Genomic DNA, 25637 nt, shown 5'->3' with positions numbered 1-25637 from the left:
TAGGCCTGTATAGCAGAGAGGACCCAGAGGACTGAACAAACTATAATCAAGACCATAATGAGAAAGATCACATCTGCTAAAGATGCAAAAGGAGAGAAGCTCTGAGATTTCTCAGTCATTGACTCACATACTCTCACTCACTCGTTGAACAGACTGCATTCACGTTAATGTTGTGTACAGGATCTCATTTCACCCTCTCAGTAGCACTTTGAAGCATTCTACAGGTGAGGAAATTGAGGCTTGGAGACTTTCAGCAACTCTCCCAAGACAGCACTCTGGTTAGGGAGCAGAGTGGGTCTGGAGACCAAGCCCTGTGATTCCTAGCTGATTGCTCTTCTCTGAGCTACAGGTCACTCTAGAACCCAGGAGAAACTGTGAAATGAAAACAAGGAAGCACAGGATGATGAGGAAGGTCAAGGAGCTTATGAGTGGGTCTTAGATACTATTTCTCAAAACTCGGTTAGGTGGATTCAACAGTCTCACAAATCAAGTCCTCTCTATATTAGCCATTTATGTGGGGAAAATGTGATGGGCAAGTCACTATTCTTCTTTGTGCCTGACATTATCCCTTATAAAATAAGGGCAGTATTATTTAACCTGTATTTTGAGATTCAGGTGACATCAATGAAGCCACTGGCGAAATTAGGAATGGCTCTAAGAGCATTTGACTTCTAATGCAACTGCTAAAGCAGATTCTTAGTAATCCAGTGGCAACTTCTGCAGCATAAAACAAAACGACCTCAAGCCCTCGTTTACATTGTTAAGGTCAACCTTTAAAATATCTGCATTTCAAATTTCAGGGAGTCTGCTTTGATGTGGGCCATAAGACTTAACCCTATTGGCTTAGGGTTAGGTCTCCCCAAAAGAGGGAGACGAGGTCACGCTCTGAGCTAGAGGCCAGCTTTACTAGGACCCATGTCTCCTGACTCCCAGCCTCTGCCTACAGCACGAGATCTCTTTACAGACACATCCTGCTCCTACCAACACCTGGCAAATCACTGCCATTCATCAAGTGTTTACGACACTGCCGGGCACTTTGTAGAATTACAGATATTTATGTCAATTCTTACAGCAATCCTAGGAGGTAGCACTTATTGATTTGGCCATTTCCCATGTGAGGAAATGGGAGGCCCAGAGATATTAAATAACTTTCTAAGATCACACAGCTAATATGAGGAGCTCCAAATATGAATCCAAAGCTACCTGACACAAAAGTCTATTCTCTTAACTTCTTATAACATATTCCCTGGATCTTCCGATTTTTAAGTACTGCTATGTTATTCAATTTAAACAAATTTCAATTATGGTAAGAAAGAAGTATTAGATTCCTTCTATCAAAAAAAAATAATAATTTAGATAGGGAGGTAAAATACACCCAAGAAACTGGAAAATAACAAAAACAGACTGTATATCATTGGGTCTCAGCTAAATACCATCTAAGTCCATTTTACTGTTCAGCCAACATTTGCTGAACTATTATTACATGTTACACCACCTATCACTATACATTCTAATCATGTCAAATTACCTATGGATGTCTCCTGCCTCTGTGCTTTTGTATGTATGCTCCCTTTGCTTATAATATCCTTAGCACCAATGTCCTCTTTGCAAACTTCTACTTATGCTTTAAAATACTAAATAAGTGTCATTCTCTCTGGTCCTTCTACAATCTATTCACATGGCAGCCAAGACGATCTTCTAAAAAGATAATTTAGATCTTGTCAGAATCCTGCTTAAGACTCTCCAGAGGTTTCCTATGGTTTATATTCAAAAACAAATAACAACAAAACCATCAAACACCTCACCGTTATGATCTCACTCCTAGCACCCTCTCCATCCTCCTGTCCTGCCACCTCTTCCTCCCTCATTACCCTCTAACCCCACTGCCCCCCTTTCTGTTTTGCAAGGATGCCATGCTCTGTCCTACCTCGAGGACTTTGCAAATGCTGTTCCTGCTGGCTGGAATGACCAGCTCCTTCTCGACTATCAGGTCTCACCTTAGATGTTGCCTTCAAGAAAGTCCTTCTCCTGCTACCTTTTCCAAATAGCCCTCCTCTCCAGCTATTTCTATGGACCATACCCTCTGCTTTATACCATTCGAAAGAGTTGACATAATTTTTAAATCATTTCATTCCTTTTTTGTTAGTTTCATGTTGTCTCTCTCGCTCTGGGATCTCACATATCACTTACTGCCGAGTGTCCAGGGACTCACACAATGGCTGACACGTCACTGACTCCCAGCTCTCTGCATTGTCCTGTGATGCTCACAGAAATACTAGAAACTCCTCGATGGATAGGTACATGATATCACTTTTTTTTTCCATTGAGCTCCTCCTCTGCACCAAGCACTATTCTAGAATATAAAAGCAAATAATAGACAAGGTCCTTGAACTCAAGACTTTTATAGTCTTGAATAAAACAGAAAATAAACAGGAAGAATAAATATTATCATTTGAAGCATTAAGAAATACTAACAGGAGAATAAAACAGGCTTATATACTGAATAGAGAGTGGCTTGGGAGAGGAAACAGGAGCTATAGTCAGGGAGGTTGACATTGAAGCATTTACCTTACATTATATCAGTATTTGCTTATTTGTGAATAACTGAAAATGTGCGCTCTATGAGGATAAATTGAAATGTGCGCTCTATGAGGGTAAACACTTTGTTTTCTTTTCTGTTGGATTATTGGCATCTAGAACAGTGTCTGGCACATACTTGGGGCTCAGTAAATATTCCTTGTATGAATGAATGAATAAATGAATGAATACTAAATAATGAGAAGGAACTATCAGGTGAAGATCTGGGAGAAGACCACTCTATACACAGAAAAATGATCACCTCCCAGATATTATTTCTACTTGATAAGAATCTGCTTGTTGTGTTTGAAGAGGAGCCAGAGGCCACTCAGTGGGCTGAAGACAGTGATCAAGGGAGAGAGGAGGTTAGGGGAGGTGTGAAGAGTGGAGAGTAAAGAGGAGAACATATAGGACCTGCTTGGCCCTGGTAAAGAGTTTGTGATCTTTGAATTTTATTCTAAATGTAAAATGGAGACGAAGTGCTCAATGATTAGTTTGATTAAAATAAATATTGAATTCAAAGTGTATTGAGTCCACAGAAGAGGGGGAAGAGAGGACAGTGACTCCCATGAGGGCTAAAATAATGACAAGCTCCTTGGCACAGTGTCACTTGCTCGACACTAGACTAAGAAAGAACAGAGGAAAGAGAGGATTTCATGGGAGTCCATATCTGCACATGGTAGTAGACCTTAGATGGTATGCAAGGGCAAATAAAGAGCTCAGATTGCCCAAATCATTTAGTTTTAATATTAAGAGGATATGGTATAGCATATGCAAATTAATGCAAAAATAAAGATAACACAGTCTTGGAATGTTTATTTATACAAAAGCTCATGGAAGAGAACATCATTCTATCTGCCAATCTAGGCCCCCATCAATCAGTATATGTCACTCCTTTGGTCTATTACTTATTCTTTAAAGAATTACTTGCATGTCAACTTCCTGGGGAAACTAAGGTGAGAAAGTCAGACAGTGCTTCCCTCATGGAGTTTACAGTCTAATAGTTATCTCCCCAAATCCTTTATGTTGAAAATTCTGAGAAAAAACAGCATAGCTGAAAATCTTTATAAACATATAGTCCTGAATTCACATTCTGGATAAGCCCTGCATTATCTTGGACTTTAGGGAAAGTCATGAAATGCCTCTGAGCCCTTGGTTTTTCATCTACAAACTAGGAATATTAATTTTACCCTCCTGAGAGGGTCATGGTGCTAAGATGATTCTGATAGATGTAGAGGGCTGGGTAATGGAGTGATACTCAAAGATTAGTTTCTATTCAACCTTTCTTTGTACCTTTCTTTCTATGTACAAAACTAGGCTCCCAGTCTGCAACTTGTGGTTGTTTCATTTCTTCATAAATCATGACTTTTTCGAACTCATCATTTGAATGCCATTACGAGAGAAGACAAGACTTGGTTCCAGATGCTTTCATACTTTTGCTCCACCCTGGCCAGCTTCCCTTACACAGCTCTTTCTGCTGTGATAGAAAATGAAATTTTAATGCAGGCATTGAAGAACATGGGCCTGGAAAATGTCCAGGCTCAATTTGTGGAGCAGGCCATGAGTCTATTCAACCTTGCCTTCTCTCATCATAAGTAAAGATCTCACGTGAATCTGTAATAAGGCAGCTGGAAGTGGTGGTTGAGAGGCCATGGTCTGGAGCCAGGCTGACCTGCTAAGCCCTGGTAGTACGGATCCAGTTGCAGCTATCCAGTATGGGGTAGGTGTAGTTGGGAGTTTTAAGATGGGAGAGTTGACATAAATAGAGGGCATAAGGTGTGGTCGATGGAAAGTGCTCAATACGTAGAATCTTTAGGTGATTTTTTTGAAAAGGAGGAATACTCGAAAACACAAAAGAAGAGAAAAACCCTAAGTAAATTCACTGCTCCTGCCTTGTGAAAGACAGGCTAGATAGCGGCCTTGTGTCCCTGAAACCCAGTTGAGAAGGGATAATAAGTTATTGAAGGGCTGAAGCTGAAGACACCTGAATATTCTATGTACAGGCTTGAAAAATGTCCTTGTCTTCATTCTTGCCCCATAGCAATTCTGTTTAGCACACGGGGGTCTTGCAGCCCACTTTCACCAGATGTCATGTGAGGAGTCTGCTTGGCTGCCGGGCAGTCAGAGCAGATCTATGCCAGGCACAAGGACGTAAAGCACAGCCACTCAGCAAAGAGCACTGTAGCAGCGAACAGCTTGAAAACCAGCCTTGGAGATTCTGATCTTATATGCACAAAGGCACATGGACTTCTTTTGTTTTGCCAAGTAGAAAGAAATCCCAAATAGCTTTCAGGAAGGAGCAGTCTTGTACTGAGCACTGGTGATGGGCCAAGTACTCCGCACGTGTTCATATCAACAGGGATAGAAACCAAATCACGCAGAAGCGGTCCTAGAGTCCAATCTTTCTCTCACGTCTCCCTCCCCATGGCTGATCCAGAAATGGCTGGCTTTTCTCCCAAATATAAATTGAATTTATTAATTTTTTTGTCTTCATTTCTAGCACCTTGTGCATGTTGTTATTTCACCTCTCTATGATTTCGTTTCCTCATCTATAAAATGGGATGGTTTCATCCACTTCTTAAAGATGTCATAAATCATATATGTACTTAGAACAGACACTATATACATGTGGATTACTTTTTTTTCCCTCTCTTTAGTAGGGGATATTGGGGGACAGTGTGTTTCTCCAGGGCTCATCACCTCCAAGTCACTGTCCTTCAATCTAACTGTGGAGGGGGCAGCTCAGCTCCAAGTCCAGTCGCTGTCTTAAATCTTTACTTGCAGGGGACGCAGCCCACCATCCCATGTGGGAATTGAACCGGCAACCTTGTTGTTGAGAGCTCGTGCTCTAACCAACTGAGCCATCTGGATGCCTTTCCAACAGCTCAGTGGCAGCTCATTGTCTTCAATCTAGTTGTGGAGGGCGCAGCTCAATGAACAATGGTGGTATCGAACCAGCAATCCTGCTGCTAAGAGCTCATGCTCTAACCAACTGAACCATTTGGCCCCCCCTGGATTGCTCTTTTTAATGTTATTATCATTGTTATGTTGTTGCAGTGGCTTCCTTGGCTGTCTTTCCTTTTTCCAGTTTCCCCACTAAAGGTATTATTTATACAGCATCCAGAATAGATTTTACAAAATAAATGTTAGCTCACATCACTGCCTGCCTTAAAATTCTCCTATGGCTTCCTAATGTATTTAGAGCAAAATCCAAATTCATCCCATGGTGCACAAGATGTCACCACCACCACCCATTCCCCTAGTGCACTGTGTTTTAGCTATGCTCCCCTCCTTTCTGGCTCCTTAAATTGTAGGAAGGGAGAACACCCTTGTTTATATCAGCTGTTCCCTCTCCTGGTGTGTTCTTCTCCTAGACCTTCCATGACTGGGTCCTCCATCATTCAGGTCTCAATCTAAATGTCACCACCTTAGAGAGACCTTTCCTGAACATCCTACACTTCCTTTATTGCACTCTCAATCCCTAGTTACTATCCTAATACTTAAAAAAAATTCTTTATAATATTTACCATGATTGAAATAAAGACAACAGATATGTTTCATTTGACCACAGTGTCGTTGCTCTGCTATTAGCATGTTCTACTTGAATGTCTTATATAAGGCATTTAGTCCCCACTTCCACAGCATCTACTCTTCCCCGTGGTCTAACACAAGTCCTACACACAGTCACATAATCTGCCCAGCCCTAGGAGGCATTTGTATTTCCCAGTCTGTATGGGGTAGAAATATCAAAAACACAAACACAAAAGCATGTTCCAAAGTATTAGGTTGAAAGAGGTCACACCAAAGATTCAAAATAGGCTTATATTATCTTTCAAAGACTATCGTCAAAACAAAAACACAAAATTAAAGAGTTCAGGAGAGAAAACAGTAGACTCCTGAGATCCACCCCAAGACTCTATAGAGACACTATGCTATCTAAATCTTTTCTACTAGTGACATAAAGAACCTCTTCCTTCCTTAGCATCTTGTCTGAGATTCCCTGAGTCAGAAGTACGCTGTAACACTTTTTAATGGGAGAAAAGCCATATTTATAGCTAAACGGATAAAATATTAGCCAGCTCTACTAAGGACGGAGAGAGCCCCAATGCTGATGGCTGCTCTGGGATTAGCCTACTTTGCTCACACAAATAAGGGCTGCTGTTCAAAAGGGATGCCGGCAATCCTGGTTCACATGAAAGAGTGATGGCAAAGAATAATCTCCAAAGAGTAATTTCATTACTGGGAACAAATGACATATTAATATTCTGGAGATAACAAGAGATGGAGAGGCCAAGGGTTGAAGAAACTAAGACTCATCAAGCATCTTCTGAGTACGCCACGCTTTATACAATTTATTTCGTTTGGTCTTCAAGGCAATCAGTGAAGTACATACAATTGTGTTCACTTTACAGATGTGTATTTCACAGCTCTGATCTGTTAAGAAAAGACTTGTCTGAAGTACAGAGGAAGGGTTTGAACCTGGCGAATCTGATTCCAGACCTGTACTTGTTTCATTACACAACGTGACTTCTCATATATTTAGTATACAATATGAAGGCACTCAGGAATAAAAGTGGCTATTGTACATCCACTGATTTTATAAAAAGGGAATTAAAATATGTATAGCATCCATAGAAACAGCTAAAACACAAAGATTCCTGTTTTGTGAACAATGGTTGCAAACAGTGAGAATTTTAGTTTGGAGAAGAATGTAATCCTTAGATGTTTTAAGAACTGTCATGTAAAGAAGAGGTAAAAACAATGTACACATCGTCTTTATAGGTAAAGACAATGTATACATTGTGGACAGATGGCTGGGAGTCGGGGATGAGGGGTCATCTGTTTTTCTAGCTCAAATTCAAGGACTTTTGAATAAACAAACAAGCAAACAAACCAACATAAGTGTGTGCACGTGCATGTAAGATATTTTTGTTTCCTGTATACACTGTTGTACTCTCAATGTCTATAAGAGTAGAGGCTCAATAAATATATTTTAAATGAGTAACATCTGGCCCCAAAAAGAAAAACACTGGATTCTCCCCGTAATGAGAAAAGAATTTTTGAAGAGGCTAAAGTTCTGAGAGTGCATTCCTGCATTTGGTGGGAGGTTAGATAATCGGTATGCAAGCTCTTTGAACACTCGGTAGACACTAGGCACTGTGCTAAACACTTAATCATTATTTCATTTAACTCTCACCACAGTTGTATGAGTTAGGTCCTACAATATCCCATTGTACACTCGTAAGTAGAAACTGAGGTGTGCAGAGATTAAGGCATTTGTCCAAGGTTACACCCAAGGTTACATAGGTATTTAAGTGGTAAGGCACGGATTAAAACGCCAGGTTTGTGTTACCATTATGCTATATTACTTGGCTACATCAGATAATTGCCAGGGCCCCTTTTCAGTATTAAGATCCTACATACTCTATTTCTAGTACCTATATTGAAGATTAATACCATGAACATGGAAATGTTCTTCTCAAACAAGTGCCAGTGTCCATGGAAGTTGTATCTAAGGCTGCTTAGCATCGTGGCATTTATTGTTCAGATTAATTTCTTATCCCTGACAGATGAAGTGCAAACTCCTTAGCGTGGCACTGACTACACCTCAGGATCCAAACTCCTCTCTTATTTTCTCATATCAGAATACTTTTTATCTGCTTATATCCTCCTCTTTAGTACTACTGCCTCGCTTTCAATCATGTTGTAGCTCTATATAAACATGCATTGGTTCGTCCATTTGTCCACCCACCCACTGAACTTGTAAAACTAGAGAATAGATCACTGGTTACCAGGGATTGGGGGAATTGGAGCTGTGGTTGAAGAGTACAAACTTGCAACTAGTATATAAATAAGTTCTGGAGATCTATGGCATGACATAGTGATGATAGTAAAAAAAAAAAACTGTATTATAAACTTCAAAGTTGCTAAGAGAACTAGATCGTAACTGTTTTCAGTACAAAAAGGGAATAATAACTATGTGAGGTGATAAAGGTGTTAGCCAAAGCTACTATACTAATCAATCATATTGCAATATATAGATGTATCAAACCAACAGGTTATATACCTCAAGCTTACGCACGTTGCATGTCAATTATATCTCAATTCAGATGATAGTTTGGGCATACCTGGGTTAGAATCACAGCTCTGCAAATGACAAACTTTCTGAGCTCGAGTGTCTTTAGCTGTGAAATGAGGATTGTACAATGGCAGCAACTTTGCAGCCTTCTTGAGAAGATGAAATGAGGAAATCTGTGTAAAGCAGCAGGCTTAATGCATGACACACTTCAAGGGGCTCAATAGATAGTATTTGATTGAAGGAATTAAGGAACTGACATTTCCATGGCAAAATTCTTAGAATGAGTGCACCAAAAATAGGTCCTTTGTCCCACTGCCAATTCCTAACCCTGCACCAGCTGCCCTCAGCATTCTATGGCTTCTAATTTGATTTATTACTATGGAAGCTAATGTTTCAATTTACTGACCCCAACTGTACAATAAATAAAAGTACCTCAGAGGACCATCTTTGCAACTTAATGTCAGCAGGGCTGTTAAATGCAGTTTATTTAATCTCTCATCTAAATCAAAAATTGCAGTTTGTTACTTATAAATCTGCTCTTCCCGCAACCCTTCTGAGAAATACCAACACCTGGCCTGTGCTTCTGGCTTGTTCTGGGCAGGCTCAGCAGCCTCGTTGGTGGTCTGCACTCCTGCACAATTAAGAAACAGCTACTCACCTCTCTGGAGGCAGGTAACCTTCTTCCACAGCTGCTGCAAGGGAAAAAAAAAGGCAGAGTGAGAAAGAGGCATTAGCAACAGCCTGATTAAAACGAATTATGTTTATGCAATGACCTGACTCCAGGGACAAAATACGGAGTGGTAACTCATCTGTGCTGCAAGCCTCCCCTTCCCCTGGCATCCAGGGAACCCTCCATCCTGCATTGCAGCCCTCACCCATACTTTATGGTGCTTAATCATGAGCATAATCTCTTGCTTTAGACTTTGACCTCCTGGAGCACTGGTACTTCTGTTGCGTTTCTCTCTTAATCTCGTGTACCTATCCCAGGGCTTGGGCAAAGAGCGTGTAGCTGCCCGATTCATGCTCGAAATAAAGCCAAATTGCATGTATTGAGCACTGACTAGTGTGCCAATTAGTTTAAAGTCTTTCCATGTCTCGTATCTTTCATTTCTCCTCACAATAATCCTGCGAGTGGGGTGTTATCATCTCCATTTACAGGGAAGGATGGCGCAGCTCAGTGAGGGACAAGCCCACATTTAAATAGCTAGTGAGTGGAGGAACTGGGATTTACAAAGCCTGATTTATGACAAAAGATTTAGTGCTTTCTTCTATGTTCTCTGACAACCTTTTTCCCTTTCAGAGGAATGGCGGGAATTATTTAATGTTTATAAAATCGTACTTAGCCTTCTCTGATTCGGAGGTGGCCATATTATTAAAGTATGCTTATAAAAGCTCTATTTCTCTAGATAGAATTTTCTTTGAGGATAAGACTTAAGATGACTTAGAGCAATGGTTCCTAAAGTGTGGTCCCAGCAGCAGCAGCACCCCCTGGGAACTTGTTAGAAAGGCCGATTCTCAGCCACACAACCCAGACCAACTGAACCAGAAACTCTGGGACTGGGGCCCAGCAATCTACGTTTTAACAAGTCTTCTTGGTGATTCTGATGCATGCTAAAGTTTGAGAACCACTGAGTGAAAGAAACTTAACCATGCGATTGCCCAAAGCAGTCAAATGAACAATTAATGAACAAGATTTAGCCCACTTAGTGTACCATCTGCGGGCACTCATGGCCACAGCAAAACAAAGGTTAGTGCAGTGCTACATATCACCCCAAAGTGTATGTTCACCTTGCACTTCATTAGAGCAAACAGAAGCAAAGGTATTTAAAATGCCATCAGGATCAGAGTGTGGTGGAGGTAGAGAGGGCATGAGAAGGTGCTCCTGTACTTAGCAGAGGGAGATACGGAATAGCACAGAGAAATGGCTTCCAAGGATGCTTCCATCCCTGAAAGGACCAGCGGGGGCAGGGTGGGAGCCCCTCAATTAATCACTAAAGGCAGACCACAGAGGCCTGAGGGACCCCCATAATGATCGCAGGTCGAGTTCACACAGACTTCCTCCCTTTTCACTCCCTCCCCCTCTTCTACTGCACTGGGTGTGTTGACAACACAGGCTTTGTAGGAAACACAAAGGCTCTCTGCTTCCCTGCCCTGTTCCTTTTCATTTTCTTCCTCTTGGACAGATTCCCAGTGATCAAATGCAATGCTCTCAGGGGAAGCAGGCTGGCCCAGGAGCGATAAGGGGCCAAGTCCTGCAGATTTGTCATTTCACAGGCAAGCTGCCAGGGTCTCTATGAGAGAATAAGCAGTGATGGATGTCCAGTCCCATGGAATAGCAGTTCGGCATTGTCACCTGGGAACTGATGCGGAGCGGGAGGTGACTGGGGGATACAGGCCCTGCATCCGTGACTCCTGCGGCTGATTGGCTGGCCACGTGTGGGGCCCTGTGCATTTCCTCACCTTCCCTGTAGGTCTTCGAAACAGCTGTCTGCCCCTGGAAGACTTGGAGGTTCACAGCTGGGGGTCTTGGCGGCTTTGTGGGAGGAGGACCCAGAAACTCCATGGAAGGCAGTGGCTTCATTTTGGGAAGCTGGTGATGCTTGATATCTGGCTGATTTTCTGAGCACAAACAGTCCAAAATGTGCATTATTATTTCTACTTTATGTCTTATAGGGTAAAAATGACCAGTTTTCTTACCTCAGTCTCACTCTCCTCTAATCTATTCTCTTCCCAGTAGCCAGAGTGTCAAAATCAAAGTGCAAACCCGATCTTGTCACCATCCTGCTACCGAGAGGACGAAGCCTGATTTCCTCGGGATGACATTTGTTCACTCTCTCCTCTGGCACTTAAACAGCACATGGCCTCAATGGACATTTCCAGATTCTTTTCTTACCACATGTAACATCCTCTCTCCGACCCGAAGCCCAAACATCTTTCACTCACACCACTGACTTCTCAATTCTCCAGATTTAATTTTAAAAGCCTGGAAAAGCTCTCATACGTCCAAGATTTTGTTCGTGCCATTCCTGGTTCCAGAATGCTGTTCCCTCACTTCTCTGCTGCCAAACTTCGATTCTTTAAGACCCTGTTCCAATGACACTTCCTCTAGAAAGCTTTTTTTGATTTCTACCAGAAATCAAGGACGAATTCAACCACTCTTTCTTTTCTATCCCTATAGTACATTGTTAACAGCTCTCCAGAAGTGATGGGATGTAATAGAGGGGCTGCCCATTGACTGAAGGTAGGCTCCTTGTGGGCAAGGACTAGGATATATTGATCTCCTTCCAGCATGAAGTACAGGGCCTGCTTCAGAAGAAATTGACAATGACTCTTCCTTAAAAGGATTCTTCAGGCACTTATGACGGACAAATAACATATAATATGGGTGCTATACATGGAGTAAGAATTGATCTCTGAAGTCCACACTCAGCCTAGGACAGCCTTGAAGGCTGACCTTGGTACATGGGTCCTGTGGGGTTTGTGTCCTTCTAGGGCAGTCCCAATTTCATATATTGTACACTTCTGCACTAATAGCCAAATTCCAACAGAAACTCCGGTATTATATATGAAAATCATATCTGTCTCTTACACTAAAAACAGCACAAAATCTTATGTTATCCAAGTCCCCTGATTTTTGGTTTACATAATACAGTGGTTGACCACATGGTAAACCTAAAGTTGACAAGTGTTTCACAAATCACCCCATGCAACTTTCTCAAAGCCCTGCTATCCTCTGCAAGGGGAGAGGGAGGGATTCTTTTTTCCCTTCCCAGCAGGGCCAAAGTTCTCCTCTTCTTAGACTTTAATTAAAAGTCCTAATGCCAGTAATTTCAGTCTTTATGAAATTAAGGAGAAGATAGAGTGAAAATGAATGATCACTTACTAATTGGGCTTCTAATTTTTAGCAGGCACTGTGCTCAGAGGTTTACATGGTTATCTCCATTAATTCTCTCAACATCTCCACCAGGTAGGTAATCTATTTTTCTTCTTTCTTCCTGTTTACCCTTCCTCCCATTCATCCTCCCTCCCTTCCCATCTCTTCATTAAGAACTATTTTTCTACTATATTCTAGGCATGGTTCTGGGGGCTGGGGATAGAGTTAAGAACAAGAACAGATACAATCCAGGGCGGCCGGATGGTTCTTTTGGTTAGAGTGGAGCTCTGAACAACACGGTTGCCGGTTCGATTGAAAACAGCCATTGGACTTGGAGCTGAGCTGCGTCCCCCACAACTAGATAGAAGGACAACAACTTGGAGCTGATGGGCCCTGGAGAAACACACTGTTCCCCAATATTCCCCAATAAAAATTTTAAAATAATAAAAAAGAAAAAGAACAGACACAATCTAAGCCTCCGGAATTTTCATTCCAATAGGAGGAGACTGATGATAAACATGTAAAGAAACAAACAAGATAATTATAGAATTCTATTAGTTCTGTAAAGGAAATAAAACAGGATAATATAAAAATGTGCAAACTCTTGGTGGTGAGGTAGTGGTGTTTAGATAGAGAGGCTAGAGACAACTACCTGGGAAAGTGTCATTTGAATTGAGAACTCAATGAGCCTATACAAAAGTCAAAGAAAAGAGTTTTTAAGGAAGAAGGAACAGCAATGTTAAAAGTCCTGAGTCATAACAAAATCTTTTCAAGGAACTGGAAGAAATCCAGTGTGTTGACTATGGGCATAGTGAGCCAGGGAAAGAGAGGTAGGAGGTAAGTCAGAAACATAAGCAGGGACCCAAAGAAGCAGAGTCATGCAATAAGTAGTAAGTAATGAAGATGCTATTCTAAGTGCAAAGAGAAGCCACATAAGATGGTAAGCAGGAGATCCATCCATCTACCCCATCTCTCCATTCATTCAATCATTCAACACATGTTTTGAGGACCTACAGAACTTGGCCTTGTTCTTCTAGGTGCTGGGAATATGGTGGTAAAGAAGACAGTTTTTAGGCTCATGTAACTTATATTTTACTGAGGTAAACAAACAAATACATAATATACCACATAAAGATAAGTGATATGAAGAAAACCAAACTAATGTAAGAAAATGAGAGTGATGGAGGTAGGGTGGCTATTTTAGATAGAACAATCCAGAAGGTCAACTCACAGGAGGTGACAATGAGCAGAGACCCTAATGGAGTGAGGGAGTGAGACATCAAAGACCTGGGGGAACTGTGTTCCAGGCAGAGAGATCAGCAAGTGCAAAGGCCCTGGGGTGGAACCAGCTTGGTATATCTAAGTAATAACAAGAATGCCAATGTGGGGAGAGAGGAGAGTGTAAGAAAGGTAGGCAAGGACCAAATCACAAGAGCCACTGTAGGACGGCTGGAGTTGAACCAGGAGGATGGTTGTGCTGTTTACTAAGACAGAGAAGATGGACAATGAATCTGATCTATCGGAGAACAGATGAGGCTCTACGAAGTTAAACATACTGCACACGTTCACGCATCTTATAAGATGTAGAGCTAGGATTCTTATCCAAGTTTGCCCAAATGGTCTCATAATATAATTCTGGGAGATGAATCATTTTACCTGAAATTACAATTCAGCAGATGGGCCTAGAATACTTGTGGTGGAGTTGGAGCAAACATTGACAAGGTTGCAAATGTGACCTTCCCAACTCAGCAAGTTTTAACTTAGAAAAACACAGTGAGCATTGCCCCCAGAACTGTGGGAATTAGATTTCTCACCTGGGGTGTGGCTGATGAGCTCACTCTCGTAGATAGGCTGGCAGGTCCTTGCTGCTGGGCTCCTCTTGGGACTAGTGTTTTCTAGGCTCTTCCCTCCATGTTGAGAAAGTGAAAAAGTGGGATCTTCAGGGGCAGCATGTGATTTTCTTTGAACCATCAAGTGCCCCTGGGAAGGAAGAGTCTGGGCTCCTTTTATTTCCAGCTTTTGCCTGGGCTCCTTTAGGGTAAGCCCCATGCTTTTCTGCTCTTCCAGATGGAAGGCTCTACTTCCACAATTGGCAAGGAGAAAGGCTGGTGACGTTTCACTTGTCTGAGATGAAACCTTCTCCCAGTTCCAGAGCTTGTCTCTGAAGCTACTGGTCCTCACTACTTTCTTATCGGTCATCTCAGCATTTGACTGATTCATGTCTAAAAGCAAAGAAGCTTTTTGTGTATTTACTGCAGAACCAGTAGACCTTCCCGGAGGTCCTGGGGAATTAGAACATTCCTGAGTCTCGCTCCTCTGGGTCAACTTCATTTTCTGGAGTTTAAGAGGCTGGAGTTCACCACTGGGACAATATGGTGAGGGCTGACTGTGGTTGGATGAGAGGGGTTTCCCATTGGCCAAAATCCTTGCTGACTGTGTGCTTCCAATGTCACCCTTTTGAGAAACACCTGCTGGGAATTTAGTAGGTTCTGGAAGAGATGGCTCATCAAGCTTTTGAAATTTAGCTTGGAGTTCCTTGAAGTTTCTTAATCTTTCCTAAAGCACAAAAGAAAATAGAAATGTCTCATTAGTATAGGAAAAAAAACCACAGCATGATTAGCTGACTTCACTAAGCATGCTAGTGGGCTCTAAGTGCTGGTGTAATGCCATCTATTACCCGTTGAGAAGTATTGGCCAGTAATACTATTGTCTATGTGAGATGGAATAAAAACAATCGTTTCCTCTTTGAAATAGTTCAGATATGTTTAATTTCTTCACAGCATACAAACAACACTTATAAAGGAGAAAGTATTCACAATTGGTAATAAACCCCCCGAAGCACACTTATTTGTACAGGAAGGTTCCCTCCTGCCTCTACAAATAAATTATAAACCCCTCAGTATGGCATTCAAGGTTCTTCACAATGTGGTGGAACTATGATCTCAAAGATGGTGGAATTATGATCGCCAGCCATAGCTCAACAACTCCCCTGAAACCAAACAGGATTGTTTACGGTTTTCTGAGAAACTTTGTATTGTCCCCCACCCTGACTGTACTTATAGGTTCTTGCTTCACAGAATGCATCCCCCATCTACTTCAACTGCTTTCTTGAAACCTTAATGCCCACCTTCTCCATTTCCCTGGGGATGACAGGGAGAACTGACTTCTTCCCTGTTTCCTTGGTGCTTCCATAGCTCTTTATAACTTTGCTGTTGAATTTAACACCATTGGATAGAGAAAAGAGCAAACTTTGGAAGTAGACAAGTTTCTGTTCAAATTCTGACTCTGCTCTTTATCATCTAGGCAAATACTTTGGGAAACTTGGTATTAGCAGTACAGTCTCATCATAAAAATAAACTGCCAAGTGGTGGAAGGATAAGGGCTACCCTATGTAAAGTGTTCAGAACAGTGTCTGACACACAGTAAGCCGTGATAAATGAAAGCTATTTGTAAGACGCTAGATGATCTTCTTGTATTTTTTTGATTCCCCTTGAGAGATTGTATTCTTTCTTCTAAATTCAGCTCAAATTCAGTATATGAAAATAGTGGTAGCAATAGCAGCCCAACCCTTGGGGCAGAGGAAGGGATATGTGCAAAATTGTACAGTAACTTGGTGGTCTAGGTAGGCAGGATTAGGCATGACTCCTGCTAGGTGCTCTTCCCATAGCTCCCCCCTTTCTTTCACTAGCTCTAATTTATTTATTTATTTATTTAAGATTTTATTTATTTAAGATTTTATTGGGGAAGGGGAACAGGACTTTATTGGGGAACAGTGTGTGCTTCCAGGCCTTTTTTTTTTTCCCAAGTCAAGTTGTTGTCCTTTCAATCTTAGTTGTGGAGGGTGCCATTCAGCTTCAAGTTGTTGTCCTTTCAGTCTTAGTTGTGGAGGGCACAGCTCAGCTCCAGGTCCAGTTGCCGTTGATAGTTGCAGGGGGCGCAGCCTAGGAGTCGAACCGGCAACATTGTGGTTCAGAGGACGTGCTCCAAGCAACTGAGCAATCTGGGAGCTCAGCGGCAGCTCAGCTTAAGGTGCTGTGTTCAATCATAGTTGCAGGGGGTGCTGCCCACCATCCATCCCATCATCCATCCCTTGTGGGACTCGAGGAATTGAACTGGCAACATTGTGGTTGAGAGCCCCTGCTCCAACCAACTGAGCCATCCGAGAGGCAGCTCAGCTCAAGGTGCTGTATTCAATCTTAGTTGCAGGGGGCGGAGCCCACCATCCCTTGCGGGACTCGAGGAGTTGAACCGGCTACCTTGTGGTTGAGAGCCCACTGGCCCATGTGGGAATCGAATCGGCAGCCTTCGGAGTTAGGAGCATGGAGCTCTAACCGCCTGAGCCACCGGGCCGGCCCTCTAATTTATTTTTAAGTACACTTTGTTATGTTTTGTCTTCAAAAGATAGGAGGGGGTAGAAGTAGAGTGTGGGAGAACATCTAATGGAGACTTTTTAAAAAGTAAGAGACACCATCTTCTCCTGATCATTAAAGGTCTTAATTTTATGTATACAAACATTCTCCATGCTAGTGACTTCTGATTTTGTCAGCCCAGGGAATATTGGGTGACCTTTTCTCACTGTGTTTACAGTTGACTCACACCTGCTCTCTGAAGTTTCAGGAAGGGAGGAAAATTGAACAAGAAACATAAAGCAGGTGTCTGGGAGCTTATTTGAATGTTCTTTTCTCTGACTCTCTCTCTCTCTCTCTCTCTCTCTCTCTCTCTCTGTCTCTCTCTCTCTCTCTCTCTCTCTCTCTCTCACACACACACACACACACACACACACTCTTATATGGTCAATTAGTCTATGACAAAGAAGGCAAGAACATACAATGGGGTGAAGACAGTCTATTCAATAAATGGTGTTGGGAAAACTGGACAGATACATGCAAAAAAAAATTAAACTGGACCATCTTTTTACTCCATATAAAAGAAGAAACTCAAAATGGATTAAAGACTTAAATGTAAAGACCCAAAACCATAAAAATCCTGGAGGAAAACATAGGCAATAAACGCTCTGACATTGCTCTTAGTAATACTTTTTTCTGATGCATCTCTCTGGGCAAAGGAAACAAAAGAAAAAATAAACAAATGGAACTCATCAAACTAAAAAGGTTTTATACAGCAAAAGAAACCAGCAACAAAATGAAAAGACAACCTACTGAATGGGAGAAGATAGTCTCCAATGATACATTTGATACGGGGTTAATATCCAAAATTTATTAGAAAACTCATACAACTCAACACTAAAAATACAAACAATCCAATTAACAAATGGACACGGGACTTGAACAGAGGACATATAGATGACCAACAGACATATGATAAGATGCTCAACATCACTAATCATTAGAGAAATACAAATTAAAATCACAATGAGATATTACCTCACACCTGTCAGAATGGTTATCATCAATAAATCAACAAAAAATAGGTGTTAGTGAGGATGTGGAGGAAAGGGAACCCTCATGAACTGTTGGTGGGATTGCAAATTGGTGCAGCCACTATGGAAAACTGTATGGAGTTTCCTCAAAAAATTAAAAATAGAACTATCTGATAAACCAGCAATTCCACTTCTGGGTACTTATCCGAAGAAATCCAAAACACTAATTTGAAAAAATATATGCACCCCTGTGTTCACTGCAGTGCTATTTACAATAGCCAAGATATAGAAACAACTTAAGTGACCGTCAAGGGATGACTGGATAAACAAGAGGTGGTACATATATACAAAGGAATAATAGCCATAAAAAAAAAAACAACACACGAAATCTTGCGATTTGCAAAAGAGTGGATAGACCTAGAGGGTATTATGCTGAGTGAAATAAGTCAGACAGAGAAAGACAAATACCATATGATTTCACTTATATTTGGAATCTAACAAAGAAAATAAGTGAAGAAAGAAAACAGACTCATAGATATAGAGAACAAAACGATGGTTGCCAGATGTGAGGGGGGTTGGGTAAAAAAGGCGAAGGGATTAAGAAGTGCAAATTGGTTGTCACCCCAATAAACTTTAATTTAAAGGAAAAAAAGTCATGGGGATGTAAAAAGTAAAGGACAGCATAGGGAATATAGTCAATAATATTGTAATAACTATGTATGATGCCAGGTGGGTATAAGACTTATCAAGGGGACAACTTCATAAATTATATAAATGTCTAACCACTATGCTGTACACCTGAAACTAATATAAAATAATATTGAATGTCAACTGTAATTGAAAAATAAAATAAAATAAATAAAATAGTACAAATTGGCAGTTATAAAAATAGTCATGGGAATGTAAAGTACCGCAGAGAGAATATAGTCAATGACATTGTAATATTGTATGATGTCAGATGGGTACTAGACTTATTGGGGTGATCACTGTAAGTTATATAAATGTCTAATCACTATGTTGTACACCTGAAACTAATGCAATATTGTATGTCAATTGTAATTGAAAAAAAAAATTTAAAGGCATTTAAGGGGATTTTCAGAGCTTGCTGGATATTGTTGTAATTAGATTCCAAATTTCTCCGTAACAGCACAACCTCAATTACATCCACTCTTAAAAGCTGAAAGTCCTGAACTTTTACATTGGACAAAAGATACTGAAGCCTTTAGTGAATTAAAAGACAGTCTTCTTGTCTCCTTCTGCCTCAGGATGTCTCAATTATGTTTCTGTTTTTGTCCTTTTTATCCTTTTTGTCCTTTTTGTCCTTTTTAAAAGGCAAAGAAACACCTTAGAGATGCTTGCTCAAATACATGGTGATCAATTTAGACCTTTAGGGTTTTATGTTAACAGTTTGACTGTGACAAAGGGACGCCCCCATCCATGAGAGCCACTGCCAAAGGCTGCCGATGTGCTAAAGGCTGATAGTCAAGAATTAGGTTTTCCTTTGACGGTAAAGGCTCAACATTTGTCTGTAAGTAGACTAACCTTTTCTGAAATCTTAACATTGCCTTCACCTGACATTACTATTTTTAAATGTAACATTTTGAATCTGGCAACCTTGCTTCCCTTGCTGGCTGATAATTCCGATCATAATCATATTTTACTTACTGTCACGCAGGGTCTCTGGTCCTGCTCTCGGCGGGTGGACACAGAATATGGTGAGGCCAAAAGGAACACCCACGGAGCCATAGATAGGGGAGTCACACCACTATATTCTCGCTGGCGGCTGGTCGAGACACAAAGCAAACATCTGCCAGGACACCACCGAGGGGTCTTCCTGCACCCCAGTCTTGTTGGCCGCCAGGTGAGACATAGGAAGTAGGATCCACACCATCCGCAATCCACAATATGTTTGCTAACCGCACTTGCCAGCCGCAATCCGCACTTGCTGGCTCAGCCACGGCAGTTGTATCAGTGGCCAATGGCTAACTGGTTACAGTGGATGGCCATCTAATCCCAGTTGATGGCCATCTACTACCCGAGGCAGCACCTTCCCACGTGAGGTCGAGAGCCTGGAAACTGCACTCTGGGATTCTGTCACAGACCAACTATTAATGCTAAGAGTCAATGTAAAGAAAAATCCTTTGGAAAACACTGAAGTCATCTGATTTGCAGATGGTTCATATTTTAAATCTTTAGAAGGTCATTATCAAGCTGATAGGCAACCACCCCAGAGGTTGAGATCAATTAAGTTAAGCCACTCCTCCAGGCTAAAACTGCTCAATAAGCTGCATTATCCACTCTTACGAGAGCCTATATTAAGTTGGTGCAAAAGTAATTGCGGTTTTTGCAATTATTTTTAACCTTTTAAGCTGCAATTATTTTTGCACCAACCTAATATATTAGCAAAGGACAAAACAGCCAATATTTATACTGACAGCAGATATGCCTTTGGAATTGCTCATGATTTTGGAAGGCTATGGAAACAGAGGCTTTTTAACCTGATCTGGAAAACCAATAAAAAATAGCAATTATTGCAAAGGTCTGTTAGATGCTACTTGATTAACAACACCTTTAGTTATTACAAAGATTCCTGAACACAGGAAAGACGATTCAAAGTTAGCAAAAGGAAATGCAATGGCAGGTGAAGCTGCAAAATATGCTGTGCAAATGTCGATGTAAAATTAATAGTGTTAGCATCTCTAAAACTGAACTTAGACCAATTAATATAAGAAAGACAGCAAAAAGCTTCCCTAACTGAAAAGAAAAAATGGCCGGAAGCTGGCTGTACATACCATAAAGAATTGGGTCTCTGGTGTGGACCAGATAAGAAACTAGTTTTACCAGAAGCAATTCAAACAACAGTTTTGACGTATCTTCATGAGCTTACTCACTGGGGCACTGATAAATCACTCACAGGGGGCTATCAGTATTTCTGGAAACCCCTCTTCAAAAATTGTCTCACACATATATAAGAAACATGTTATCTGTCACATACACAATTCCGGAAAACCTTTACATACGTAACTCAATGGGACATTTTACCTTATCTTGCAGGCCTTTTTAAGTATGGCAATTTGACTGTATTCAATCACCTCAAGTTTCTGTATACAGAAATGTGTCAGTAATGATTTGCATGTTTTTTCATTGGGTTGAAACCTGCCCATAAAGAAAAGCAACAGTTGAAGCAGTAGCAAACATACTTTTAGAAAAAATAATTCCTGCATGGCGTTTTCCTCTAGAACTACATAGTGATGGGGAACTCGTTTTACAGAACAAATACTAAAACATATTTGTGAAATTTGGCCAATAATACAGCATTTTCATCATGCCTATTATCCTGAGTCTTCTGGCCTGGTAAAAAGTACAAATAGAATAATAAAAACTCAATTGGCAAGATTTACTGAAAGTTTTAATATGTCCTGGCTAAAGGCTCTACCTGTAAATTCACTGTACTAATGAATTTACAGTCTAGTCTACTCCTTTTGGACAACATAACTTGTCTCCATTTGAGATAATTACTGGGAGACCTATGAAATTGATTTCCTGTCAGAAGGATTCAATATTAGTACAATGAGATATAATGCAATATTGTAAAATTCTTATAAAAGATTCGAAACAGAACACCAAGCTTGTAGAGACATTCTTCAATAATAATAAAAATAGACAGACTGATGAATTAAAAACAACATGATCTTCAACCTGGAGAATATGTGTACTGGAAAAGACATCTAATCAAAGATTCTCTGTAGCCCTGATGGAAAGGGCCATATCAGGTTTTGTTGACAAATCCTTATGCTGCTAATTTAAAAGGTGTTGACTTATGGATTCGTGTTTCTCAATTTAAAAGGGCTTTTACCTCCAGCATAGATCTCAAGACCACACTGTGCAGAACCAACATTAAAATGTTAACTAACAACTGTTTGTGTTGTCTCTTACTCCTTTCTGTTATTCTATTAATGGAAATGTTTTTATTCAATAAGCTTTTACTTTTGCTCCACATAAAAAACAAAGTAATTGCTGGGTTTGTGGTCAAATACCCACATCCAGTACTTTGTGTTACCTTGGTGGGTTTCTCCCCTCCAAGGGGCTGATTGGAAAGCGTTACAAAAAGTGGGTTAGACAACAACAAAAACAAAGTTCAACTTTGAGTTCAGCTGTTACTACATTACAAGCAACTGACAAATGGCCTACTAACATACCATGGAAACAATTGGTCATGGTTTCTCCTTTTCCTATAATGCTGCTGTTCAAACAGCCTTAAGAATAGCAAATAGTGAAAATCCTCACAAAACACCAGAGCAATTGAACAACGTGTAGAAATTTGGGTTGGGTTCCTATGGTTAATTCCAGGATATGGATATGTAAGCTCTTCAGCTCTGTTATATTGGGTACAGCGAAATCACTCTTGACTAGAGTTTCTTTTTTCTCTTCTCTTCTCTTCTCTTCTCTTCTCTTCTCTTCTCTTCTCTTCTCTTCTCTTCTCTTCTCTTCTCTTCTCTTCTCTTCTCTTCTCTTCTCTTCTCTTCTCTTTCTTTCCTTTCTAGATTTTATTGGGGGAAGGGGAACAGTGTATATTTCCAGGACTTTATTGGGGAACAGTGTGTTTTTCCCAGGACCCATCAGCTCCAAGTCAAGTTATTGTCCTTCAATCTTAGTTGTGTAGGGCACAGCTCAGCTCGAAGTCCAGTCGCCATTTTTTTCAATCTAGTTGTAGGGGGTGCAGCCCACCATTCCATGCGGGAGTTGGATGGGCAACCTTGTTCTTAAGAGCTCACGCTCTAACCAACTAAGCCACCAGCTGCCCTAAAGTTTCTTAATAGTACTAGAATGTTAGGGAAGATAACTAACCATCGATGTAGTTCTGTATAATCTTAAAAAATTCTGATTTGGGACAAACTGGGAAAGAAGACGTGGAATTAATTGGGTAGGCCCTGGTGGAACACAATGGCTATGTGGTACACACCTCTGGCCTTAGCTACCCCCAGGTTGGATAGGGAGATATATTATCAGATATCCATGGGCTCAAGGCCACATTTGCTTTTCATTCACCTCTATTGCCAATCTTCCTGTTAGGAATTAACAATGGACTAGATATGATAATTTCCATTGGGATGATCACAGAAAAGCTATTTTTGCACCTTCCTCAGGAATAGAAGATGTTATTCCTCACACTGAAGCTTTAACTAAGTTCACTCAAGCTCACGATGACAGTCATCAGAGCTTCACTTTAATAACTGAAATGTCTTCAATGAGAAAAGTTGTCTTACAAATCGGATGGTATTAGATAGATATTATCACTGCATCTCAAGCTGGCACCCACAATCATAAAAGCAGAACGTTGTAGGTATATAGCAGATAAAGCTGGAAATACAACCTCTCTTTTGGGACATATACAGAAACAAATAAAATCCCTGGATAACCATGCTCCAAGCTTAGGAAAATTACTGTCTCGTTGGTTCTTGGATCAAAAACATCTTTCAAATGGATGTGATTATTATTATCTTGGGAATATTTCTTAATATCATTTATAAGACTTCTGTATGCTGTGCTAACACTACAAGAAAACCAAGGTCTGTGCCAGCTCCTGCTATGATAGCAAACGCATTAGTCTCATTGGGCATAATAGTCCTTTGACTAAAACTGACATACAAAAACAATTATTCCTTTCTTAATGCTTCAACCTAAAATTGGCATACATATTGGCTGGTTATAAGACTCATAGATAGCAAGCATGTCTCTGACCCTTATCCCCCCTCTGAGGGACATGATGGTCCCAAGGAAGGTGTTGCCACCCTGGCAATGAGGGACTTTACAATATTTGGTTAGATCTATGTTTTTTGAGAGAAAAATCTTGATCCAAAGTGGGAAATGAAGAAAGAGTGAAGATAGAGAATATATAAAATTGAGACATTTTAACCAAGCTGCTAAAATTATTAACATGAAGGTTAAGGCATGGGGAAAGACTCCATTCTTATTCTAACTAGCCTAGAAACAAACTTTTTAGTCCTGCATCATTGCCTGGATATTCATCTGGACCTCCAGGTAACCCTTTTATTACACTCTGGAGGACTCACACATATATCCACCTGATATCCATTATCCAAACCACTAGGGCATGACCACACCTTTTGGCACCCAGCTTCTGGACGACCTGGGTCTATCATCCTGACTGCCTCACTGATACCTATCCTGGATCAATCCTAGTGCTAAGAATACAGGATTGATAATTCTCAAGAATGTACTTCTTGCTGTGACTTTAACTTTTCTTTCTTCTTTGGAACATTTCTGGGTTTTTGCTTCGCTGTGTTTCCATTTTGCAAATTCTAAGACCCTTGAATAAATCATTTATTTCCAGCAAACCTTCCAGACTCTTTTTGAGTTTGTTTGACAAGTTGTTACAAGGATTAAATTAATAAGTACTCACAGAGCACTTAGAAGACATAATAAATATTCATTAAATTTTAGCTCTTGTTATTATTATAGGTGGTTGCTGAGGCCATAGGACCAGATCAAATTACTTAGGAGAATGTGTGGTGGGATCAGAGCTGTGAGACAATAGCAGAAGCCAAGAAAAACGTCTGAGAAGAAACAAGGAGGTATGAGGTTGATCAGGGGAGAAAAAGATGAGCTGGGCAGTATTAATGAGGAATAAGTGCCCAACAGTGGCAAGTACAGCAAAGAAGTTCTGTAAGATAGATGGAAAAGGAATCTGTCAAGATGGAAACCACTTCATGGACACTGCAAAAAAATGTCATGGTTGAAGCAAAACTGTAATAGACGCCAGTGTGAATGAAAGGTGAGGTTGTAAAAAAATGACTGTAACTTTTCTTTTACGAAGCTGCCAGGATAAAAAAAGGAAAGATAAATAATTTGAAGGAAATTCAGGGTGAACTGAAAGTTGTAAGTTTGTTTTTTTTTTCAGATGGGAGGGATTTGGGCATGGTTATAGGTTGATGGGAAAGAATCCCTGGAGAGACTGAAAGAAAGAAAATGATTAAGGGAGCAAAGTCCCATGGGGAATATGAAAGGGAGGATCATGAGTAAAAGTGGAGGAGCTGGCCTTGAACAAGGGGATGGGTGTGTTTTCCAGGATAACTGTGATAACCACCTCCACCCATCATTACTGATTAGATAGGCTTCTGTGTGTTCCCATATTGCCTTGTACTTATTTCTGTCATCCCTTTCATCACCTTCTATTGGTTTATTTTGTGATAAAGTCTGTTCTGTCTTAGACAGTCTTCCCACAAACTTTCATGAGGCTGTTCTCTTACCTAATTCAGGTTTATGTTTGGGTCTCCTTATCAGAGATTCTAGTTGTCTATCCAAATTCCATTTCCCTCTCTTCCTTAGTAACAAACTCTTAAAATGTTTTGGGCAGCAGTGTTCCTGGATAAAAAATGAATTTCCCAGCCTCACTTCCAGAGAACAGTGATCATTAATACGTATGCTTAAATCATTGGGTTCATTTTCTAGAAAATTTCAGCTGAATATACTACTGAATATAGATGAAATACCTGGAGGTCTATATTAGATTCCTATTGCTTCTGTAACAAGTTACTACCATTCAGAAAAGCTGAAATAACAAATTTATTAGTTTACATTTCTGGAGGTCAGAAGTCCAAAATGGGTCTCACTGAGGTAAAATCAAGGTGACAGTAGGGCTGTGGTCCTTCTGGAAGTTCTAGAAGAGAATCCATTTTCCTTCCCTTTTCCCAGCTTCTAGTGGC

The 25637-nt window shown here is 40.6% G+C and overlaps 1 protein-coding gene across 1 annotated transcript in view; it reads right to left on the bottom strand.

Annotated features, from left to right (window-relative positions):
* The window catches only part of FYB2 (FYN binding protein 2), a gene marked incomplete at its 5' end in the record, with an annotated part of 107208 nt that overhangs the window by 46851 nt on the left and 34720 nt on the right, over window positions 1–25637 (bottom strand). The window contains 3 exon segments of the mRNA XM_081058040.1: window positions 9315–9348; window positions 11117–11275; window positions 14345–15086. Coding sequence (XP_080914166.1) covers window positions 9315–9348; window positions 11117–11275; window positions 14345–15086 — 935 coding nt within the window.

This window comes from Rhinolophus hipposideros (genome assembly GCF_964194185.1).
Source record: "Rhinolophus hipposideros genome assembly, chromosome: 8".
NCBI classification, from domain to species: Eukaryota; Metazoa; Chordata; class Mammalia; order Chiroptera; family Rhinolophidae; genus Rhinolophus; species Rhinolophus hipposideros.
This window is presented reverse-complemented; position numbering and strand designations above follow the sequence as displayed.